Source organism: Diabrotica virgifera, chromosome 3, assembly GCF_917563875.1.
Source record: "Diabrotica virgifera virgifera chromosome 3, PGI_DIABVI_V3a".
Classification (NCBI taxonomy): Eukaryota; Metazoa; Arthropoda; class Insecta; order Coleoptera; family Chrysomelidae; genus Diabrotica; species Diabrotica virgifera.
In genome coordinates this window covers 245,080,688-245,099,400 of record NC_065445.1, presented here as the reverse complement: position 1 = coordinate 245,099,400, position 18,713 = coordinate 245,080,688, and the positions used below count along the sequence as shown (strand labels likewise).

General features: G+C 32.1%; 1 protein-coding gene across 7 annotated transcripts in view; it reads right to left on the bottom strand.

The window, feature by feature from the left end:
• LOC114328685 (protein strawberry notch) overlaps positions 1-18,713 on the bottom strand; it is a 140,708-nt gene that overhangs the window by 114,966 nt on the left and 7,029 nt on the right. For all 7 annotated transcript variants that reach the window (XR_007697319.1, XM_028277608.2, XM_028277609.2 and 4 more), the window contains exon 3: positions 15,333-15,536. Coding sequence is in view for 6 of the 7 variants with exons in the window: in XM_028277608.2 (XP_028133409.2) it covers positions 15,333-15,536 (204 nt within the window). In the remaining variant the exon portion in view is untranslated. The remainder of the gene's footprint in view (positions 1-15,332; positions 15,537-18,713) is intronic.

The window sequence follows — 18,713 nt, the reverse complement described above, 5'->3', positions numbered from 1 at the left end:
CATTACAAATTTACTATAACGCAAAACATTTACAATATAATTACTCATCGGAACAATTAGTCGAACTGATTGCAAGACATTTCGAAGAAACGCTGGAAGACCATATCACATTGCAAAACTACAAAGACATAGATAGTTTATGCCAATTCCTACAAATAAGAGAATCACGTATAAGAGAAAGAAAATCAAGAAGGTCGCGAGAAGATTACAGGCCCCGAGAAACACAAGATTACAGAGATAGAAATCAAAATAGGAGGTACTATACAAGACGAGATTTCAATCCCAGAAGGGAAAACGAAAATAGAGACAACGGAAGAGGAAATTATGAACAAAGAAATAGGCAATGGAATGAGGACAGAAATCGAGAATACCAGAATAGAAACACCACACTCGCAAATCAAGAAAACAGAAATAATGGTAGACAAAATGAACAGGGATATCGAGAAAACCGAAACAGATCCGACAGACCAAGAGAAAATAGAAGAGAAGTAAATAATACCCAGACAGATGAATATGACGGAGAGAGACATTATGACGAAAATATAAACAACGATGAGCAACCGGCGTCTTTTCACGACGGCGCTCACTAAAAACCAAAAATCAAACAGGAATCTTTTTTAACCCCAAGGAGTTTATTAAATTGGCAAGAAACAACGAAAAGAAAAATGGAGTTAATTTAAAATTTGTGGATAGATTTATCAACGAGAAACCAATTAAAATTATGATAGACACTGGATCTGAAATAACATTGGTCAACAGAAAACTAATAGAAGAAGTTAACTTAACAAATTTAATTTACAAAATACCTAGGGTAAATTTAGTGGGCGCAAACAAACGGACATTGGCAACTATAAATGAAGGCATACGAGTAATAGTACGACTGGGTAAGAAGATGTATGCACTACAATGTGTAATAATGCCAAACATGTCACATGACATGATAGTAGGAGTTGACGAATTGGCAGAAAAACATGTAGTGATAGATTTTAAAAATAATACGATGAATCTAACAGAAGAAAAAGAAGAAGAACAGGACAAGGAACAGGAGAAACAAAATACGGACGAATCAGGTAAAGAACAAACAGTGGAAATGAATTTGGCAACGAAGCAAGGACAAAGAAGAAAAGGGAGAAAAAGTCAGAAAAAGCCAAAAGAAAATGAAACCTGTGGCTCCTCAAAAGAAGAGTTGAGCCCAGAAGAAGAAAAATTGAGAGTATCAAAAGCAAAAGAAAACTGGGATTCCTCAAAAGAAGAGATGAGCTCAGGAGAAGAAGAAATAAAACTAACAAATGAAAGCGAAAAAGATATGATCGAAACAGGGGCATTTGAAGAGGAGGCATATGAAAACGAGGATGCAGAATACACGGTAAAAGTATGTGAAAAATCTGAGGAAAAAGACAGAAGATTGATATGGGAAAAAGGGAAAGACAACATAATAGCCGAGACTCTAACACAGGATGAGGACACTGAAAATAAGGAAACAATTACTCTACAGGTGGGACTAATTAGAGTAATACAAGAAGAAGGGGTATAAGACGTCGATTAAAGTAAGGAAATATACAGGGAGTTGGTTTTGCCTCGAGAAAATTTATTTAAAAATGCAGATAAATTTTATCGAATACAAGGCGGGGATTTGTTATATTTCTATTTGATATGAAAATTAAAATTTGATAATTATAGACAAAATTCAATTTAATATAAAATATTTTCAATTTTCTCAACCACGGGCATATAAATTTAGAACAACCTGTATACAACAAATTGTTATATTTAATTTTAAGAAGTGATTAAATAAGACTCAAGTGAAATCGTTAATAGGTCATTATCGTTGTTCGCGGAAGGCTCGATCATTAGCCGATGCTAAATAAGACTAAGTGGAAATAGAGAATAGGTCATTAAAATTTGTATATAGTAGAAAGTAATTTTAGAATGGGAATTAACTATTTTCTTTGAAATCCATTAAGCATATTTAGAAAGTTTAAAAATTGGTTTTGAGGAATACTGCGAATGAGAGTTGGTGGTGGAATTTTGATTTGTGAATCTGGAAGGGATATTTAGAAAGTAGGGGAATGAATGACAAATAGAGATCAGAATGTTTTGAGCTGTCGAGAAGTGAAGTCGAGTAGTAGACGGTAGTGTACGGAGAGTGAGAAAGCCGGTGTAGTTCCGTGAGTGTGGAGTATCTATCGTAGAACGAGAGGTAGGCCAGGTTGAGAGTAAAAGAACCTCCTTGAGCCAAGAGTTCCCGGTAGCTGATTGCAGTTTCGAAAAAGGTAGAACACAGCATCACGACAGAAGCAGGAAACGAGAGCTATACGAGCTAGTTTCAGAGGAGAACATTACTGGAAGCCAGGACGAGGTTTTGATTGCAGCCAAGGATAGCAGGAAACGGGTCTTGTGTGAAGACATTCTCAGTGCACCAGAAAAAGGTCAGTCTCATTTGTTTGGACATGAATGTATGGGTTTTTCGTAGTAAATACCACATTTAAAATTGAAGAAACATAATCAATAATATCAGAAAAGCTTCATCAAACTTAAATAGAATTGTTGCTAATAAATCATAATAGTTAAATGTTAATAAAAACTTTCAATTGGAAATCAAAAGGAAATAAGATTCCCATGTGTAAATGTTATGTTTAAAAATAATAAGATATAGCAAATATTAAGCAGTGATTGCCATTTAAATAAAATAAACAATATTTTGATTACAATTGTAACCCATATGTGTTATGATTTTACTCTTTTCTTTCCTATCCCGATTAGGAATCATTAAGAAATACTTAGAAGCCACGTATGTAAGTAATTAATTTTATAAAAAGCCCTGAGATTGAAAACATATTGATATGTGATCTGGTAAATTAATTAGATTATTATTAATGCATTGATTAAATTAAATGACATATAAAAATATTATCTCATATCAATAATCAAGATCACAACAATATATATATATATATATATATATATATATATATATATATATATATATATATATATATATATATATATATATATATACAAGCTGTACGCTCCCGAGGAAGCTGAAGCTGTTTTCACTTGAAGATCCTTTTTGTGGGGGATCATCCCATTCTGACTTTGGTTTTACAATTGCTGGTGTGACTTCGCTGTTTCCACTACCTTTCTCCATTCTTCTCTCTCTCTGATTTTGCTTCCTATATTTCTAATTTCCATACTTCTTAAGTCTTCTTCCACTTGTTGTCTCCATCTGAGTTTAGGCCTGCCTCTGGTTCTTGTACCTGGTGGTATCCATTCGGTTATAACTCTTAACGGATTGTTCTTCTCTCTTCTCATTATGTGTCCATACCATCTAATTCTCTGTGCTTTTGTTGCTCTTACTATGTTCTCTTGACCCATCCATTCTTGTATTTCGTGGTTCATCCATTGCCTTGCATCCTCTTCGTTTTCCCTCTTTGGTCCCAGAATTCTTCTCATAATTTTTCTCTCAAAAACTTTCAGCTGCTCTTCTTCTCTTGCTGTTAATGTGAATATAGCCTCCAAAGCATATAGCACTATTGGTCTTATGGTCGTTTTGTAGATTTTCATTTTTGTATTTCGGCTTATCTTCTTATCTTTGAAAATTTTTTTATTTCTGTAGAATGCTTTGTTTCCTGCTTGAATTCTTCTTTTCATATCTACACTTTCATTTCTTCTGTTGACTAATACTCCCAAATATTTGAATGTTTCAACCTCTTCGAAGCTGTGTGCGTCTATTGTCATTTCTGTCAGTTGCGTCTTCTTTTTTTTACTTACATTCATGTATTTTGTTTTATTTTCATTTATTTCCAGTCCTCTTAGTTTGGATTCGTTTTCTATTTCTTGAAAGGTTTTCTTTAATGCCTTTTTATCTGTTGCTACTATGGTTATATCGTCCGCATATCCAATTATTTGTACTGTATTTTTATTTATAGTTCCTGCGTTTGACAACTTTTTTATTATCTTATCTAATGATAGAATAAATAGTACAGTTGAGAGCGCATCTCCTTGTCTTACTCCATTTTTAATTTTTATTATTTCTGTTCTCTCTCTTCCGGTGTCTATTGTTGCTTGGGAATCTCGCATTGTCATTTCTATCATTCTTATAATTTTATTTGGTATTTTGCTCTCTTGTAAGTCTTGGATCATTTTTCTTCTACTTAGTTTGTCAAAAGCCTGTTTAAAGTCTAGAAAAAGTATATGTGCTTCTCCGTCGTACTCGTATGTTTTCTCTATCGCTTGTTTTAGTCGTATGTTTTCTCTATCGCTTGTTTTAGTGTATGGATAGCATCTATCGTGGATCTTCCTTTTCTGAAACCGTACTGGTAGTCTCCTATGCTTTGTTCTGTGTATATTGTTAGTCTGTCTCTAATTATACCAGTCAGTACTTTATATGTTACATTCAGTAAATTAATTGCTCGGTAGTTTTTACATATCCTGTGGTCTCCTTGTTTTGGGATTGTCACAATAATTCCTTTCTTCCATTCTTCGGGCATTGTTTCCTTATTCCATATATTCTGTATTAGTTCATAAATCTTTCTGTATAGTGCTTCACCCCCGTATTTTATAAGTTCTGCACATATTCCGTCGTCTCCCGCTGTTTTCCCGTTTTTCAGTTTGCCTATTGTATCTTTTACTTCTGTATAGGTCAATTCTTCTTCTTCACCTTGTTCCGGGTTCATTATTGTTTCTCTTTCTTCTTCCACATCCGTTTCTTGATACATTTCTTCGAAATACTTCTGCCATGTTTCTGCTTCTATGGCTACATTAGCTGTCCGTTTTCTACTACCTAGCTTTAAGTATTGGTACAGTGGTTTTGAATTGTGTCTCTTATTTTCTGTTTCGATCTCGTTCATAATATCGTCTACTTTTTTATTTTTCTTTGATTTAAACAATTTCTTTGTCTTTTTCCTTTGATCTTGGTATTTTTCTCGTTCCTCTTCTTTACCTGTGCTTAGCCATTTCAATCTTGTTTTATTCTTTTCGTCCACTGCTAGTTTGCACTCTTCGTCAAACCAATTTTTTCTTCTTTCTTTTTGCATTTTTCCAACTACTTTCTCTGCTGCAGTGTTTATTCCTTGTTTGATTTTTTTCCACTGCTCCTCCATTTCTTGTTCCTCCTTGAACTGCATCTCTACATTTACTTCTTTTACAAATCTTCTTTTTACTCCTTTATCTTTTAATTTATCTACGTCCCATCTTCCCTGTGCTTTTCGTCTTTCATTCTTTGTTGTTTTTATTTTACATTTTGCAATCACTAGCATATGGTCCGAATCGATGTTTGCCCCTCTGTGAGATCTCACGTCATTTATCGACTGTTTGTGTGACTTTTTAATAAGTACATGGTCTATTTGATTCCCCTCCAGACTGCCTGGTCTCATCCATGTTATCTTGTGTATGTTTTTGTGTTTATATCTCGTGCTACTTATGTCCATGTTTAATGCCGCTGCTAAATTACATAATCTTTCTCCATTATTGTTTGTTGTGCTATGTAATGAGTTTTCCCCTGCAACCTCCCTTTCGAGTTATAGGCGATTTAAAATCTGAAAAATGCGAAAATACGCATTTTCAAGGCTTAAAAACTCATATTCAAATTAGTATTTTTGAGGTTTCCAGATACTTAAATTGAAGACTAAATATTCAGCTTAAAGATTCTGAAGAGTGATCGCATCTAACTATAATTTATACCGTTATTTTTTAATTGTTAAATATGCGTGTTTATCCTATCTTTTTGCCGGTGCGGCGCGCTCCGTTTCAAAAATCTCCTATTTTCCTTCGAAAAATATTTTTTCTAGATTCTTTGGGACATTCTAAATAAAATAAGTTTCTTGACATTTTTCTCAAATAGTTTTAAAGTTATAAGCGATTTAAAATCCAAAAATGCGTTTTTTGTCATTTTTCGGATTTTAAATCGCTTATAACTTAAAAACTATTAACTTTTGAGAAAAATGGCAAGAAACTTATTTTATTTAGAATATTACAAAGAATCTAGAAAAAATATTTTTCGGAGGAAAATAGGAGATTTTTGAAATGGAGCGCGCCGCACCGGCAAAAAAATCGCATAAACACGCATATTTAACGATTAAAAAACAACGGTATAAATTAAAGTTAGACGCGATCACTCTTCAGAATCTTGAAGCTGAATGTTCAGTCTTCAATCTAAGTATCTGACAACCTCAAAAACATTAATTTATGAGTTTTTAAGCCTCGAAAATGCGTATTTTCGCATTTTTCAAATTTTAAATCACCTATAACTCCAAAACTATCAATTTCTCAGAAAAATTACAAGATACCTTTCTTGTTTAGATTGGCCCAAAAAATCTAAAAATATAATGTTCCAGAGCAAAAAAATATGATCTTTTGTATTTGTTTAAAAAAATTGTTTAAACAATTTCTGCCCAAAAATTCTGCCCGGCACCCTTCAGATTTGTTTAAAGGGGACATTTTTGAATAGGAATCCACAAAGAAACCGAATCAGAATTTTTTTCAGACGGGACCGGTCTCACCACATGGACTATACGTAGTTTTAGGTATATGCACTGGTACATTCGATGGAAAGAAGAATCAATTACATGTAAAATGGTCTATTATAGTAGATTCTAGATCTAATTTTAAGAAAAATGTGGTTCTCCAAATAGACCAGGGCGCATCTGTAAAAATATTAGTACATAATTTGGACGTTGAGAGGTGACTCAAATTTTTTTGCAGAAATTGCTTGAAAATAACCGAAATAAATAATATTTAGAGTTATCCTCCCTCTCAAAAAGGTCCGGAACATTGTTTAGATAATCAAAATGTCAAAAAATGAAGGAAAAATTCGATTTTTTTCATCGTTTTTTGATTATAACTTTAAAAGTATTCATTTCCGAGAAAAGTTGTACTGGCATAAAAGTTGCGTAATTCAATTTCCTATAATATAGAATTGGTTAAAAATTTAAAAAATAGTCACCCTTGTTGTAAAATAGCAATAATTGCAAAAAAAGCATACAAAAACAAGTATTCGCATTTTACGTTTTTCAACAATTTATACTACACTTAGGACCTTCATATTTCACCCAGAAAAACTTTATGATAAAGTTTGCAATCCAGCTTTCGCAAAAAAAATTCATTTTTTCAAATTGTTACAGGACTGAAAATAAAGCAGATAGCAAGTTGAAATTTTTTTTTTGCATAGAAGTGTACTGTACCATTCATTTGCAGTTTGCAAAATTAAAATCTAATAACTACCACGGCGTCAGGAATTTTTTTAAATAAACATTAATTATTGGTGCTACGCGCAGGACAGCGGATGAATACATTTTAATTTTTATTACATTTCGATATAAATAAATAAATTTGTTTATTGCAAAATAAAAACACATACTCTATCCTTTGAAATAACACTTTTTTAGCAAAAACTTTCTATGTTTATATATTTTAACTTGGAGAATAAAAGTTTATTATTTTTAAACATATGCAATTGTTTTAACAATATTTCACAAACAATAATAAAATTAGTTTGATTTTTGTGGAATTAAAATATTAAAATACAACAAAATATAGAGTAAGAAAATAATATATTAGATAAAGATTAGAAGACATTTTGGTGGAAATCAACTTGTGTGAATCTAACACCGCTGTCCTACGCGTAGCACCAAAAATTAATGTTTATTTAAAAAATTTCCTGACGCCGCGTGGTAATTAATTGATTTTAATTTTGCACATTTCAAATGAAAGGTACAGTACACTTCTATAAGCAAAAAAAAATTCAACTTGCTATCTGCTTTATTTTCAGTCCTGCAACATTTAAAAAAAAAGATTTTTTTTGCGAAAGCTGGATTGCAAAACTTATTTTGCAAAATCTATTCAACCGATCTTAATAAAATTTACAGTGTTGTTTTACTATATCATAAAATTTTTCTGGGTATAATATGAAGGTCCTAAGTATAGCATGAATGGTTGAAAAACGTAAAATGCGAATACTTGTTTTCGTATGGTTTTTTTCGCAATTATTGCTATTTTGCAGCAAGGGTGAATATTTTTTAAATTTTTAACCAATTCTATATTGTAGGAAATTTAATTTCGCAACTTTTATGTCAGTACAACTTTTCTAATAAATGAATAGCTTTAAAGTTGTAATCAAAAAACCAATAAAAAAATCGAATTTTACCTTCATATTTTGACATTTTGATTATTTAAACAATGTTCCGGACCATTTTGAGTGGGAGGATAACTCAAATATTATTATTTGAGTTATCTTCAAGCAATTTCTGCAAAAAAATTTGTGTCACCTCTCAACGTCCATCTCAAAACAGATGCGCCCTAGACTAAAAATCTGCTACGTTTTACTATTTTAGCTAACTTTTACAGCTATTCTTTAAATTTCTTGTTTAACTTTGTTCCTTGTACATTTAAACATATAAATTGCTTTGCATTTCGATAGGAAAGGTAATTTTGAAATTTTTTGCTATATATGTATACCTACAGTCCCTGGCCAAATTATTATCACCACCTATGAATTTTTACAAAAATCAACTATTCCATTAGGTACGTTTTGTTTAAAATATTTTTAAATTTAATTTTGTTATGTAATGTTAATTCATCAACTATAATATATTTGAAAATGTTTGGGAGCTTTTAAAACGAGAAATTTCCAATGAAAAGGTCACCAACAAAATTGTTTTGGTTAAAGAACTAATATATCATTGAAACCACAATGACAAATTAAAGCAAAGTGAATTTACCTGCATTCGAAGTATGCCAAGACGGATACAAGCGGTAATCAAAGTTAAAGGGGGTAGGTATCTGACATTTGAAAATATCACATATTTATATTTTTTTAATATTTTGTTGAGCCCCTTTAACTTGATTAACGCTTGCATTCGTGTTGGCATACTTTGAATGCAGTTAAATTCACTTTCCTTTAATTTGTCATTGTGGTTCCAATGATATATTAGTTCTTCAATCAAAACCATTTTGTTGGTAACCTTTTCATTGGAAATTTCCCGTTTTAAATGCTCCCAAACATTTTCTATGGGATTGCGGTCAGGAGCACAACAAAATATTAAAAAATATATAAATATAATGTTTTAAATGTTTTATTGCAATGTTATATACAAAATATTTAAAAATATATAATGTTTTCAAATGTTTTATTGCTGTTTATTATTATATTATAGTTATTATTAAGTATTTTCTATGGGAAATAAGCCACAATTTTACTAAAAAATGAATTTATTAACGTTTCGAAGCCCATACCATAGAAAATACTTAATTATAAAAATGCCACAAAGAAATAGCTTCAGAACATTATAGTTATTATACAGGGTGTCCCGGAAAATAGTGCGTTCCTTAAAGGTATAGGTAGAAGGCACCATGTAGAACAAAAAACTCTTATAACATTTTTTTCTAAATGCAACCGTTTGACCAAAAAATTAAAATGTATTTTGGTATCCAAATTTAAATCTGACAACTATGTGCGGTACGCAAATTTAAGCATAGACAGTCCCATGTAAACAGATAGAAGATGATAGTAAACAGATAGTTTTAAAGAATCCTGTTTAGTGTCAATGCCGAAAATGTTTTCGAATAGTGAGTGTATTACCTATTATGTTATTACCTATGAATGGTGTTTGTGAAAGGTTACTTGAAACATCTATTCGGTATATTAATTATTTTCAAGTAAGTACAACTTAGTTATTTCAGTTCACAAGTAAACAAATTACTGAGACATTATCTGGTGTATTTAAGTTCCACTGTAAACTATTAAAACTATGTAATTCAGTTAAAGCCCTCAGCAATACTCAGCATTCAACCCATTTAAACCTTTCTAAATACATAATAGTAGTTTAGTTAAAAGATGTGTTTTTATGTTAAAAGATGTGTAATTCGTTTAAAATTATGCAATAGGTATTTCAATACATTTCAAAAGAAAATAATTTTAGTAAACAAATAGTAAATACATAAGTATTACCTACTATTAGGTTGGATTATTTTAAATACTGTTAATCACAATCACAAACGAGTTCTTATTATGTTATTATGCCGTAGTGCGTACGATGTTGCCAGTTTATTAAAATTTCCAAACATTAAAATACAGGTACAGTGGAACCTCGATAACTCGGATTAATCGGGACCACGACCGATCCGGGTTATCGAAAATCCGAGATAGCCGGAGAATATGGTAAAAATTAATAAAATACGGTATACTTACAGATAAACTCCGTTAGAATTGAAATAACATGAAATATTTTTATAAATATGCACAGTACATATTACCTACTCATTACAATTCTAAAAAAAACACCAAACCCAAACAATACAAGACACACAATACTAAAGACCATTGTTTATAAAAGAATTTTTTAAATAGTCTTTCCTAAACAATGCTGACAGTTTGAAATAAAAAGGAATAGATACTACAGACAGCTGGCTGTTGTTTCTGCGGCGTGTACTATGAGTAATTTTTAATCTCGTGTTCAAATTACACACATAAGTACACGACACAGAGAGTCTAGACACATTATCTCTCAAATATTATATTACATACACTTTTATTGTTGAAAGGATTGTCTGATAATTAACTATTTTGATTGGAAATAAGCCACAATTAAATTGAAAAATACAAAATATTGAAAATCAAAATGTTTATCTGATGAAAATCGGTCCGGGTTAGCCGGACTTCCGGGTTATCGGGGGCCGACTTATCGGGGTTCCACTGTATATGGAAAACAATGTTAACTTTTTTTTGGAAACGGTTAACTTTAGAAAAAAATGGTATAGGACTTTTTTGTTCCAAATTGTGTATTCTCTCCATACCTTAAAGGAACGCACTATTTTCGGGGACACCCTGTATAACATTAACATTACATAACAAAATTAAAGTTAAAATAATTTTTAAACAAAATGTGCTAGTGCAACAGTTGATTTTTGCAAAAATTCATAGGTGGTCATATTAATTTGGCCAGGGACTGTACGTACGAAAGTGCATAGAATTCACCCTAGTGCATAGGGACTAAAATTAACCTCTTTCTCAAAACCGCACCCCTTTAAATGGTAGCACTCCCCAGTTTATTTATATTTGGGGGTCCATACTTTTTCAAATATGAAGTTAAACAGCTTTTACAATGAAATACATATATTTATACTTCTGATACAGTATGGGTCTAAAGTCTTCCCCATCATATTTTATGAACCATAAAACTTATAGTAATTTTTTGTTGATAACTAAACTATGGCACCTGCTTATAATTTTTATGATGTATTAGGCTTAACCACTCATCACAGCATTTTGCACGATTAGACAAGGCGAAAACGGCGGGTTCGTTGGAACAAATATTCCCATGAGATTTTTTTGCATAATCACATTTGTATTAATTACACCCCAGAATAAGGTTGAAGAAGTCGCGCACGAGAAAAGTGGTCCAAATTTTTTTTAACAATTTTTTTTAATCAAATTGTAAAAATTATTATTTTTGGTCTGGACAATTTTTTTTTTAGGTTTTTTAGACCATTCTGGACAAAAAAGGTCTCTTGTAATTTTTCACCAAAGTTGATGGTTTTCGAGTTATAAGCAATTTAAAATTTGAAAAACGCAAAAATGGCCATTTTTAAGACTTAATAACTCGGTTAAAAATTATTATTATGGAAGTCAGAAAGTGACTAAATCAAAGTTTAAAGCCCCCCCACATGATCCTGAAGAAATGTGTGTCATTAATTTATTACTAAGCTGTTATTTTTAATTATTAACAATGAGCCGTAAGAGCGTATTGACGCGGCTGTAAATGTGAGTGCGAGTAAGATGCCCCATTGGACTGCCGGACTGGCATCTCTCTCGCACTCACCATAGACGGCCGCCTAATACGTGCTGGCGCTCATTATTATTACTTAAAAAGAACAGCTTAGTAATAAAATTATGACAAAAATTTCTTCAGGATCTTGTAGGAGGGCTTTAAACTTTGATTTAGTCACTCTCTGACTTTCAGAATAATAACTTTTAACCAATTTATTAAGCCTTGAAAATCGCCATTTTTCGTTTTTTTTTTTCAATTTTAAATTGTTTATAACTCGCAAACGATCAACTTTAGAAGAAAAATTACAAGAGACCTTTTTTGTCCAGAATGGTCCAAAAAACCTAAAAGAAATTTGTACGGACCAAAACATTGATTTTTGCAATTTGATTAAAAAAAAATTGGACCACTTTTCACGTGGACGACTTCTTGAACCTTATTCTGGGATGTCTCACGAATGTGATTATGCAAAAAAATCTCATGGGAATATTTTTCCAACGAACCCGGCGTTTTCGCCTTGTCTAGATCGTTTTTAAATGGGATCATGTGTCAAATAATACCTTATTTAAAATCTTTTTCAAGTTCTGTTCAATGATACAATTTCAATAAAAACACAATGCAAATATATTTATAGAAACTATATTTTCGACAAATATTTGTAGCATTATTACTGATATAGCTCTACACTAAAATTCATCCCATGTAACTAAGTACTTTGCTAAAAGAATCAATAATTATTTCGTAAACGATTACTACTATTTAATCCCATTGATAACATACACTGACAAGCATAAAATTAGAGTCACCAGGTAATTTTGAAGTTATTTTAGAACATTTACACTTCCTATTTTTTTGGATGCACCATCATAGTTTACCAATTGTTTGAAAAAATTGCTGATTTGATAAGAGTGACAAAAAAGGGCTAGTTTTTAACTACTATCAGCAGAATTTTTGTTCATGTAGTTCTGTTGATTGCAAGTTGTTTGTATAGTATCATTATTACTATTACTGTATTGTAATGAGCATAAATTGTGATATTGCAGCAAAGCCTATGACAGCTCTAGAAGATGACAGTGGCCTGTGAGAAAGTTTAGTGAGAGAATCTTGAGTATGCAACGACCATGGTTCCCAGTCCAGATTAAAATCCTATTGAACACATTTGCATATTGATGCAGGAATAGAACAATCTGCAGAATGCTATCCAAAATCTGATACAATGCATGCCTCGTCATTTGCAAGCTGTTACCACTGTCAGGAGGAAAAACTCAGGTATGAAGTCCGTAACATTTCTTTTGTTAGCGTATCAATTACTAATTTTCATTACTTACTTACTTTTAATAAACTTTGACCACAAAAATATTTTTGCAAGCAATCAGTAAACTATCTTACAATAAAAAAAAAATAAAAAAATAAAAAAATATATAATTTTTAAAATAAAACTACAAATTACTGGTTGATCCGATCTTTATGCTTTCTTTATGCTTGGCGATGTATGTTATTACTACACTAAGATATTCAAATTGAAAAAAATAACGAAAATATAGTGGCTACTATACAAAAATAATTTGAAGTACCTATATATTATATTATATTAACAATAATTGAAAAATAGTGGATTGTATACTAGAATATACTTTGTAAAGTGAAAGCAACAAAGTAATGAGCAAAATTATAATCATGAGACCTGAACTTTTTGCTAATCTTTCTGTAGTAAAAGTGTACTGGACGAAATAGAAAAATATGTCTTAAAAAATCATACACTGAAGATATTAAAGTATAGTTCTGCAATCGAACTAAGAGAGTCGTTAATATTCAGGTGAGGGATCATTCCATAAAATACCTTGTTAATCGAGTTTTACACCTCGAAGAATAGCACCCTGTCGAGTTGAATATTAATGACTCCCGTAGTTTGATTGCAGAACTATACAGGGTGTTTGGTAAAGAATGGGCCATAGCGTAACCTTAGATTCCTGAGGTTAAAATAGGCCGATTTAAGCTAACTTACCTTAGCACAAAAGTTGATAATAACCGAAATACAGGGTGTCAAAGTTAAACTTGTATTTTATTTATTTTTGAATATTTCCTGACAGACATGGGACAGCAACACGAAATTTGGTAAGTGGTGCTGGTACTGTCCACCCTACTAAATTATGTTAAAAACCGATTCTGGCTACTACCAGAGGCGTACGACGGGGGAACGTGAATGGTTGACCCTTCCCAAATTCTACGCCACTGCCGGAATTGCTATTTTAGTGCAATTTTTTGATTCTCCAATACTTTATATGTAAAAAACATACTCTTCATTCGTAACGATAAAGCCATTATTTTTCGAGATGTTTGAAGCTAAAGGAGCATAATACATTAATCAAAATAAGTGTGCCTTTTCATTTTTATCTTCAAATATTTCGAAAACTAATAACTTTATCGTTACGAATGAAGAGTATATTATTTGCATAGGAAGTATTGGAGAATCTAAACATTATGCTAAAATAGCAGTTTCATCAGTGGCGTAGAATTTGGGAAGGGTCAACCATTCACTTTCCCCTGTCGTACACCTCTTAACATAATTTAGTAGAACGTACAGTACCTACACTTTCTGCCAAGTATCATAAGGATATGTCAAATAGTTTTATTATACCGGGCATACATAGTTCTTAAAGTTTTAAATAAAGAATAAATTATTTAAAAAAAAATACTTTAAAATAATTTGACATATCCTTGTCATACTTGGCAGAAAGTGTAGGCACTGTACACCCTACTATATTATGTTAAATAATCGTTTCTGGCTACTACCAGAGGCGTACGACAGGGGAAAGTGAATGGTTGACCCTTCCCAAATTCTACGCCACTGATTAAACTGCTATTTTAGCATAATATTTAGATTTTCCAATACTTTCTATGCAAATAATATACTCTTCATTCGTAACGATAAAGTTATTAGTTTTCGAAATATTTGAAGATAAAAATGAAAAGGCACACTTATTTTGATTAATGTATTATGCTCCTTTAGCTTCAAACATCTCGAAAAATAATGGCTTTATCGTTACGAATGAAGAGTATGTTTTTTACATATAAAGTATTGGAGAATAAAAAAATTGCAATAAAATAGCAATTCCGCCAGTGGCGTAGAATTTGGGAAGGGTCAACTATTGATGTTTCCCCGTCATACGCCTCTGGTAGTAGCCAGAAACGTTTATTTAACATAATTTAGTAGATTGTACAATACCAGCACCACTTACCAAATTTCGTGATGTTGTCCCATGCCTGTCAGGAAATATTCAAAATATTAAAAAATAAATGAAATAATAGTTTAACTTTGACACCCTGTATTTAGGTTATTACCAACTTTTGTACTAAGGTAAGTTAGCTTAAATCGACCTATTTTAACCTCAGGAATCTAAGGTTAAGCATGCCCATTCTTTACCAAACACCCTGTATATAAAAAATGAAATTATTAAAAACACGACTAAAAATAATTTCTTTGATATTATGAGCATATTAAAAACAATGAACTATTATATTTATTATTTTCCAATTCATAAATGTTGTCTAAACTAATAATTCACTTACTTGTAGGTGCTCTCATCATGTCATATGTACTGGGATGTATATTCTGGGCCATTTTGGGGAAAGCATTCATTGGCATTTGCATCATTTTAGCCATGTCGGGTTTGTATTCTTCTTTGAAAGGTTCTTGTTTTAGGGCCTCTTGTTTAAGTTGTTTCTCCCTCGATTCCAGCATCGCAGCTGCTGCAGCCAGATCTTTACCGCCTCCTATAAAAGAGTAACATTGCAAAAGTTTTATTAAAATGGTATAAAAAGGTATAATAGTAATGGAATAATATAACTTGGCCAAAGTTGATAATGATAACATAGTATTATTAATATGTTTTGTTCTATTTTCTTCTGGCAACTTGATATACTTATTTTAACTTGCTAATTTACTACATTTGATTTTTGTTATCAATTTTATCCATTATAAGTATGAAGATATATCCAGTTTGTCTATGTCCAGTTTCTCTATAAAACAGTGTGTCTTCGGACTTATAATTGGGATGAATTATTATTAAATCACTCAGTCAATAATATGGTAAACATTTTTTATGATATTCTGTACTTTTTTGTTCATGCTGTAATTCCCAAAAAAAAGTATTAGGTCTGGATCCCGCGTATGAAAAAAAAGTTGATTAATAGCAAGCTGAAAATTTGTTAATAGCTTAAGGGTGTCTAGTCGGACAAACTTTGATATATGGGAACACTGGAACAGGGGAAGTTTTAATTGTGGAACAGGTTAAAAATTTGGAACGGTCAGACCACGAAAACGGCACATGTATTTTGTCCGATAGAACAGACAAACTCTCCGAACAGATATTAAACTCTCATGCAAAAATCACACTGCTATTTATCACCAAATGGGTGTTTTAATGAGTGGAACATGTAGAATATGTCAAATGACAGGAATTATGACAGGTGATAAATATCAGTCTGATTTTTGCATGAGAGTTTAATCCCTGTTCGGAGAGTTTAAGTCTGTTCTGTCGGACAAAATAAATGTGCCGTTTTCGTGTTTTGACCATTCCAAATTTTTAACCTGTTCCACAATTAAAACTGCCCCTGTTCCAGTGTTCCCGTATATCAAAGTTTATCCGACTAGACACCCTTAAGCTATTAACAAATTTTCAGGTTGCTATTAATCAACTTTTTTTTCATACGCGGGATCCAGACCTATATCTAAAAGAAAATTTTCATTATGGTTTACCCCAGAGTTGAAGCAGCTGACAATCCAGAAAAAACAGGCTCACAAAAGATTTAAAAATTCAGGGTTAAGAGGTGATTATGTTGATTATAGCATACTTCGAGCTGAGTGTAAAAACTCAATTGTGCTACCTACAGTTCGTTGAAAAATCTGAATTTTCTTTAACAGATCAAAGAAATATAAAACAGTTCTGGAACCTTGTTAAGAGCAAGCGAAGTGGAAATGAATTACCACCTTTGTTGTTCTTTAATGATCAAGAATGTCAGTTGGGACCTGATCTGCATGATCTTTTTGCTGACAAAAATATCAATCCGCAAAGTAAACCCTCATTTAATCATATTTGTATCTCTGATTATAATATTCCTATATCAACCATTTATGAGGAGATGGCTAATATTGACATAACCAAGGGACCAGGTCCAGATGGCATCATTCCTTCAGTTCTGAAATCTTTTAGTTTTGTTCTTTCACATCCACTTCATGTGATATTCAATAAATCTCTTGCTTCAGGTATCTTTCCAGATTTCTGGAAAGCGAGTTATCTTACGCCTATCTATAAGTCTGGTAACAGAGCTGATATATCCAACTATAGACCAGTATGCAGTCTTAATTCCATTCCAAAATTATTCGAGAAAATAGTAGTGGCTCATTTTAGGATCAAAATTAAGTTTGACAGTAATAGAAGAGCAGTTTTGGTTTCTTAGCAAAAAATCTGCAGAATTAAATTTAATTACTTTTGCTAACTATCTGTTGGACGTCTTGGATGGGGGCGGGGAGGTTCATGCGATCTACACAGACTTTTCCAAGGCATTCGACAGGGTAAATCACAAAATCTTGCCCAACAAACTAGAAACTGCTGGTATTCAGGGAACATTATTGGAATGGCTAGCCAGTTATCTAACTGATAGATGTCAAACTGTAAAGGTCAATAATTACATGTCTAAAAATATTCCCAACCCCTCTGGAGTACTGTAAGGGTCTCACCTGGGACCCTTATTATTTGTATTATTTGTCAATGATATTTCGGACTGTTGTAGATTTGCTGAATTCTTGTGTTTTGCAGATGACCTGAAATGCTACCTTAAAATTTCCTCCCCAGAGGACTGTCTTTAACTTCTGTCAGATCTGGCCAGACTTGATGAATGGTGTGAGATCAACGCCATGGATCTAAACATCACTATGTGCAACTCCATAACTTTTACTAAAAAACTTAATAAAATCAATTTTGAATACAGTATTAAAGGGACACCATTGTCCCAAGTCTCATCTATTAGGGACCTTGGAGTCACAATGGACTCCACACTCTCTTTTATGTCAATCACATTGACATAGTTTCTAGAGCACTTAGGATGCTTTGATTCATTAAGCAAAGCACAGATGACTTTAGGAGTATTAATGCTATTAGATTGCTGTACTGTAGTCTTGTCAGGCCTTTGTTGGAATATTGTTCTTCAGTTTGGAGCCCCCATTATATTCACACATTCACAGAATTGAACAGGTGCAGAGAAAGTTCCTTAGGTACCTAGCATATAAATCCAATATACCTCATGTAAATGAGTTTTCATAAGATTTTGCATTATTACAAGATACATTTTCCCTGCCTGCTTTGAAATGAGGAGGGATCAGGCAGATCTCAAAATATTTTTTCAACTCAATAATAGCATGATTGACTGTCCTTCACTGATTTCCACAATATTGTTAGCAGTTCCAATTAGAAACACCAGATCAGTTAACGTATTTCATCAGCCATTTAGAAGAACCAATGTTGGCTTTAATTCTTATATACCTAGAGTGTCACAAATGACTGTTATGCTGATAGTTTGGATTTTTCTAATGAAAGCTTTAGTAAATTTGTGAGCCTGTTAAGGGCACCCAAAGTCCGAAAATTTAACTTTTTTGGGTTATGATTGAAAATTATTCTCTGAAATCTTCTCTTTCCAACGATATATAACACATTATAGTATAAAATATCCATGGTTACAAAACTATTTGTTTTCTGAACGTCTGCACTCAACTTACCGTGTAGTCTGCACTCAACTTTATAGCCTATTAGAGTGTTTAATGTTTTTGCAATTTCCCGAATACAGTAAAACCTCGATAGAACGGACCTCTATTTAACGGACTTCGGATATAACGGACAAAAAATCCGATCGAATGAAAAACAATTTGAGTGCAAAAAATATGAAAAATCGAAT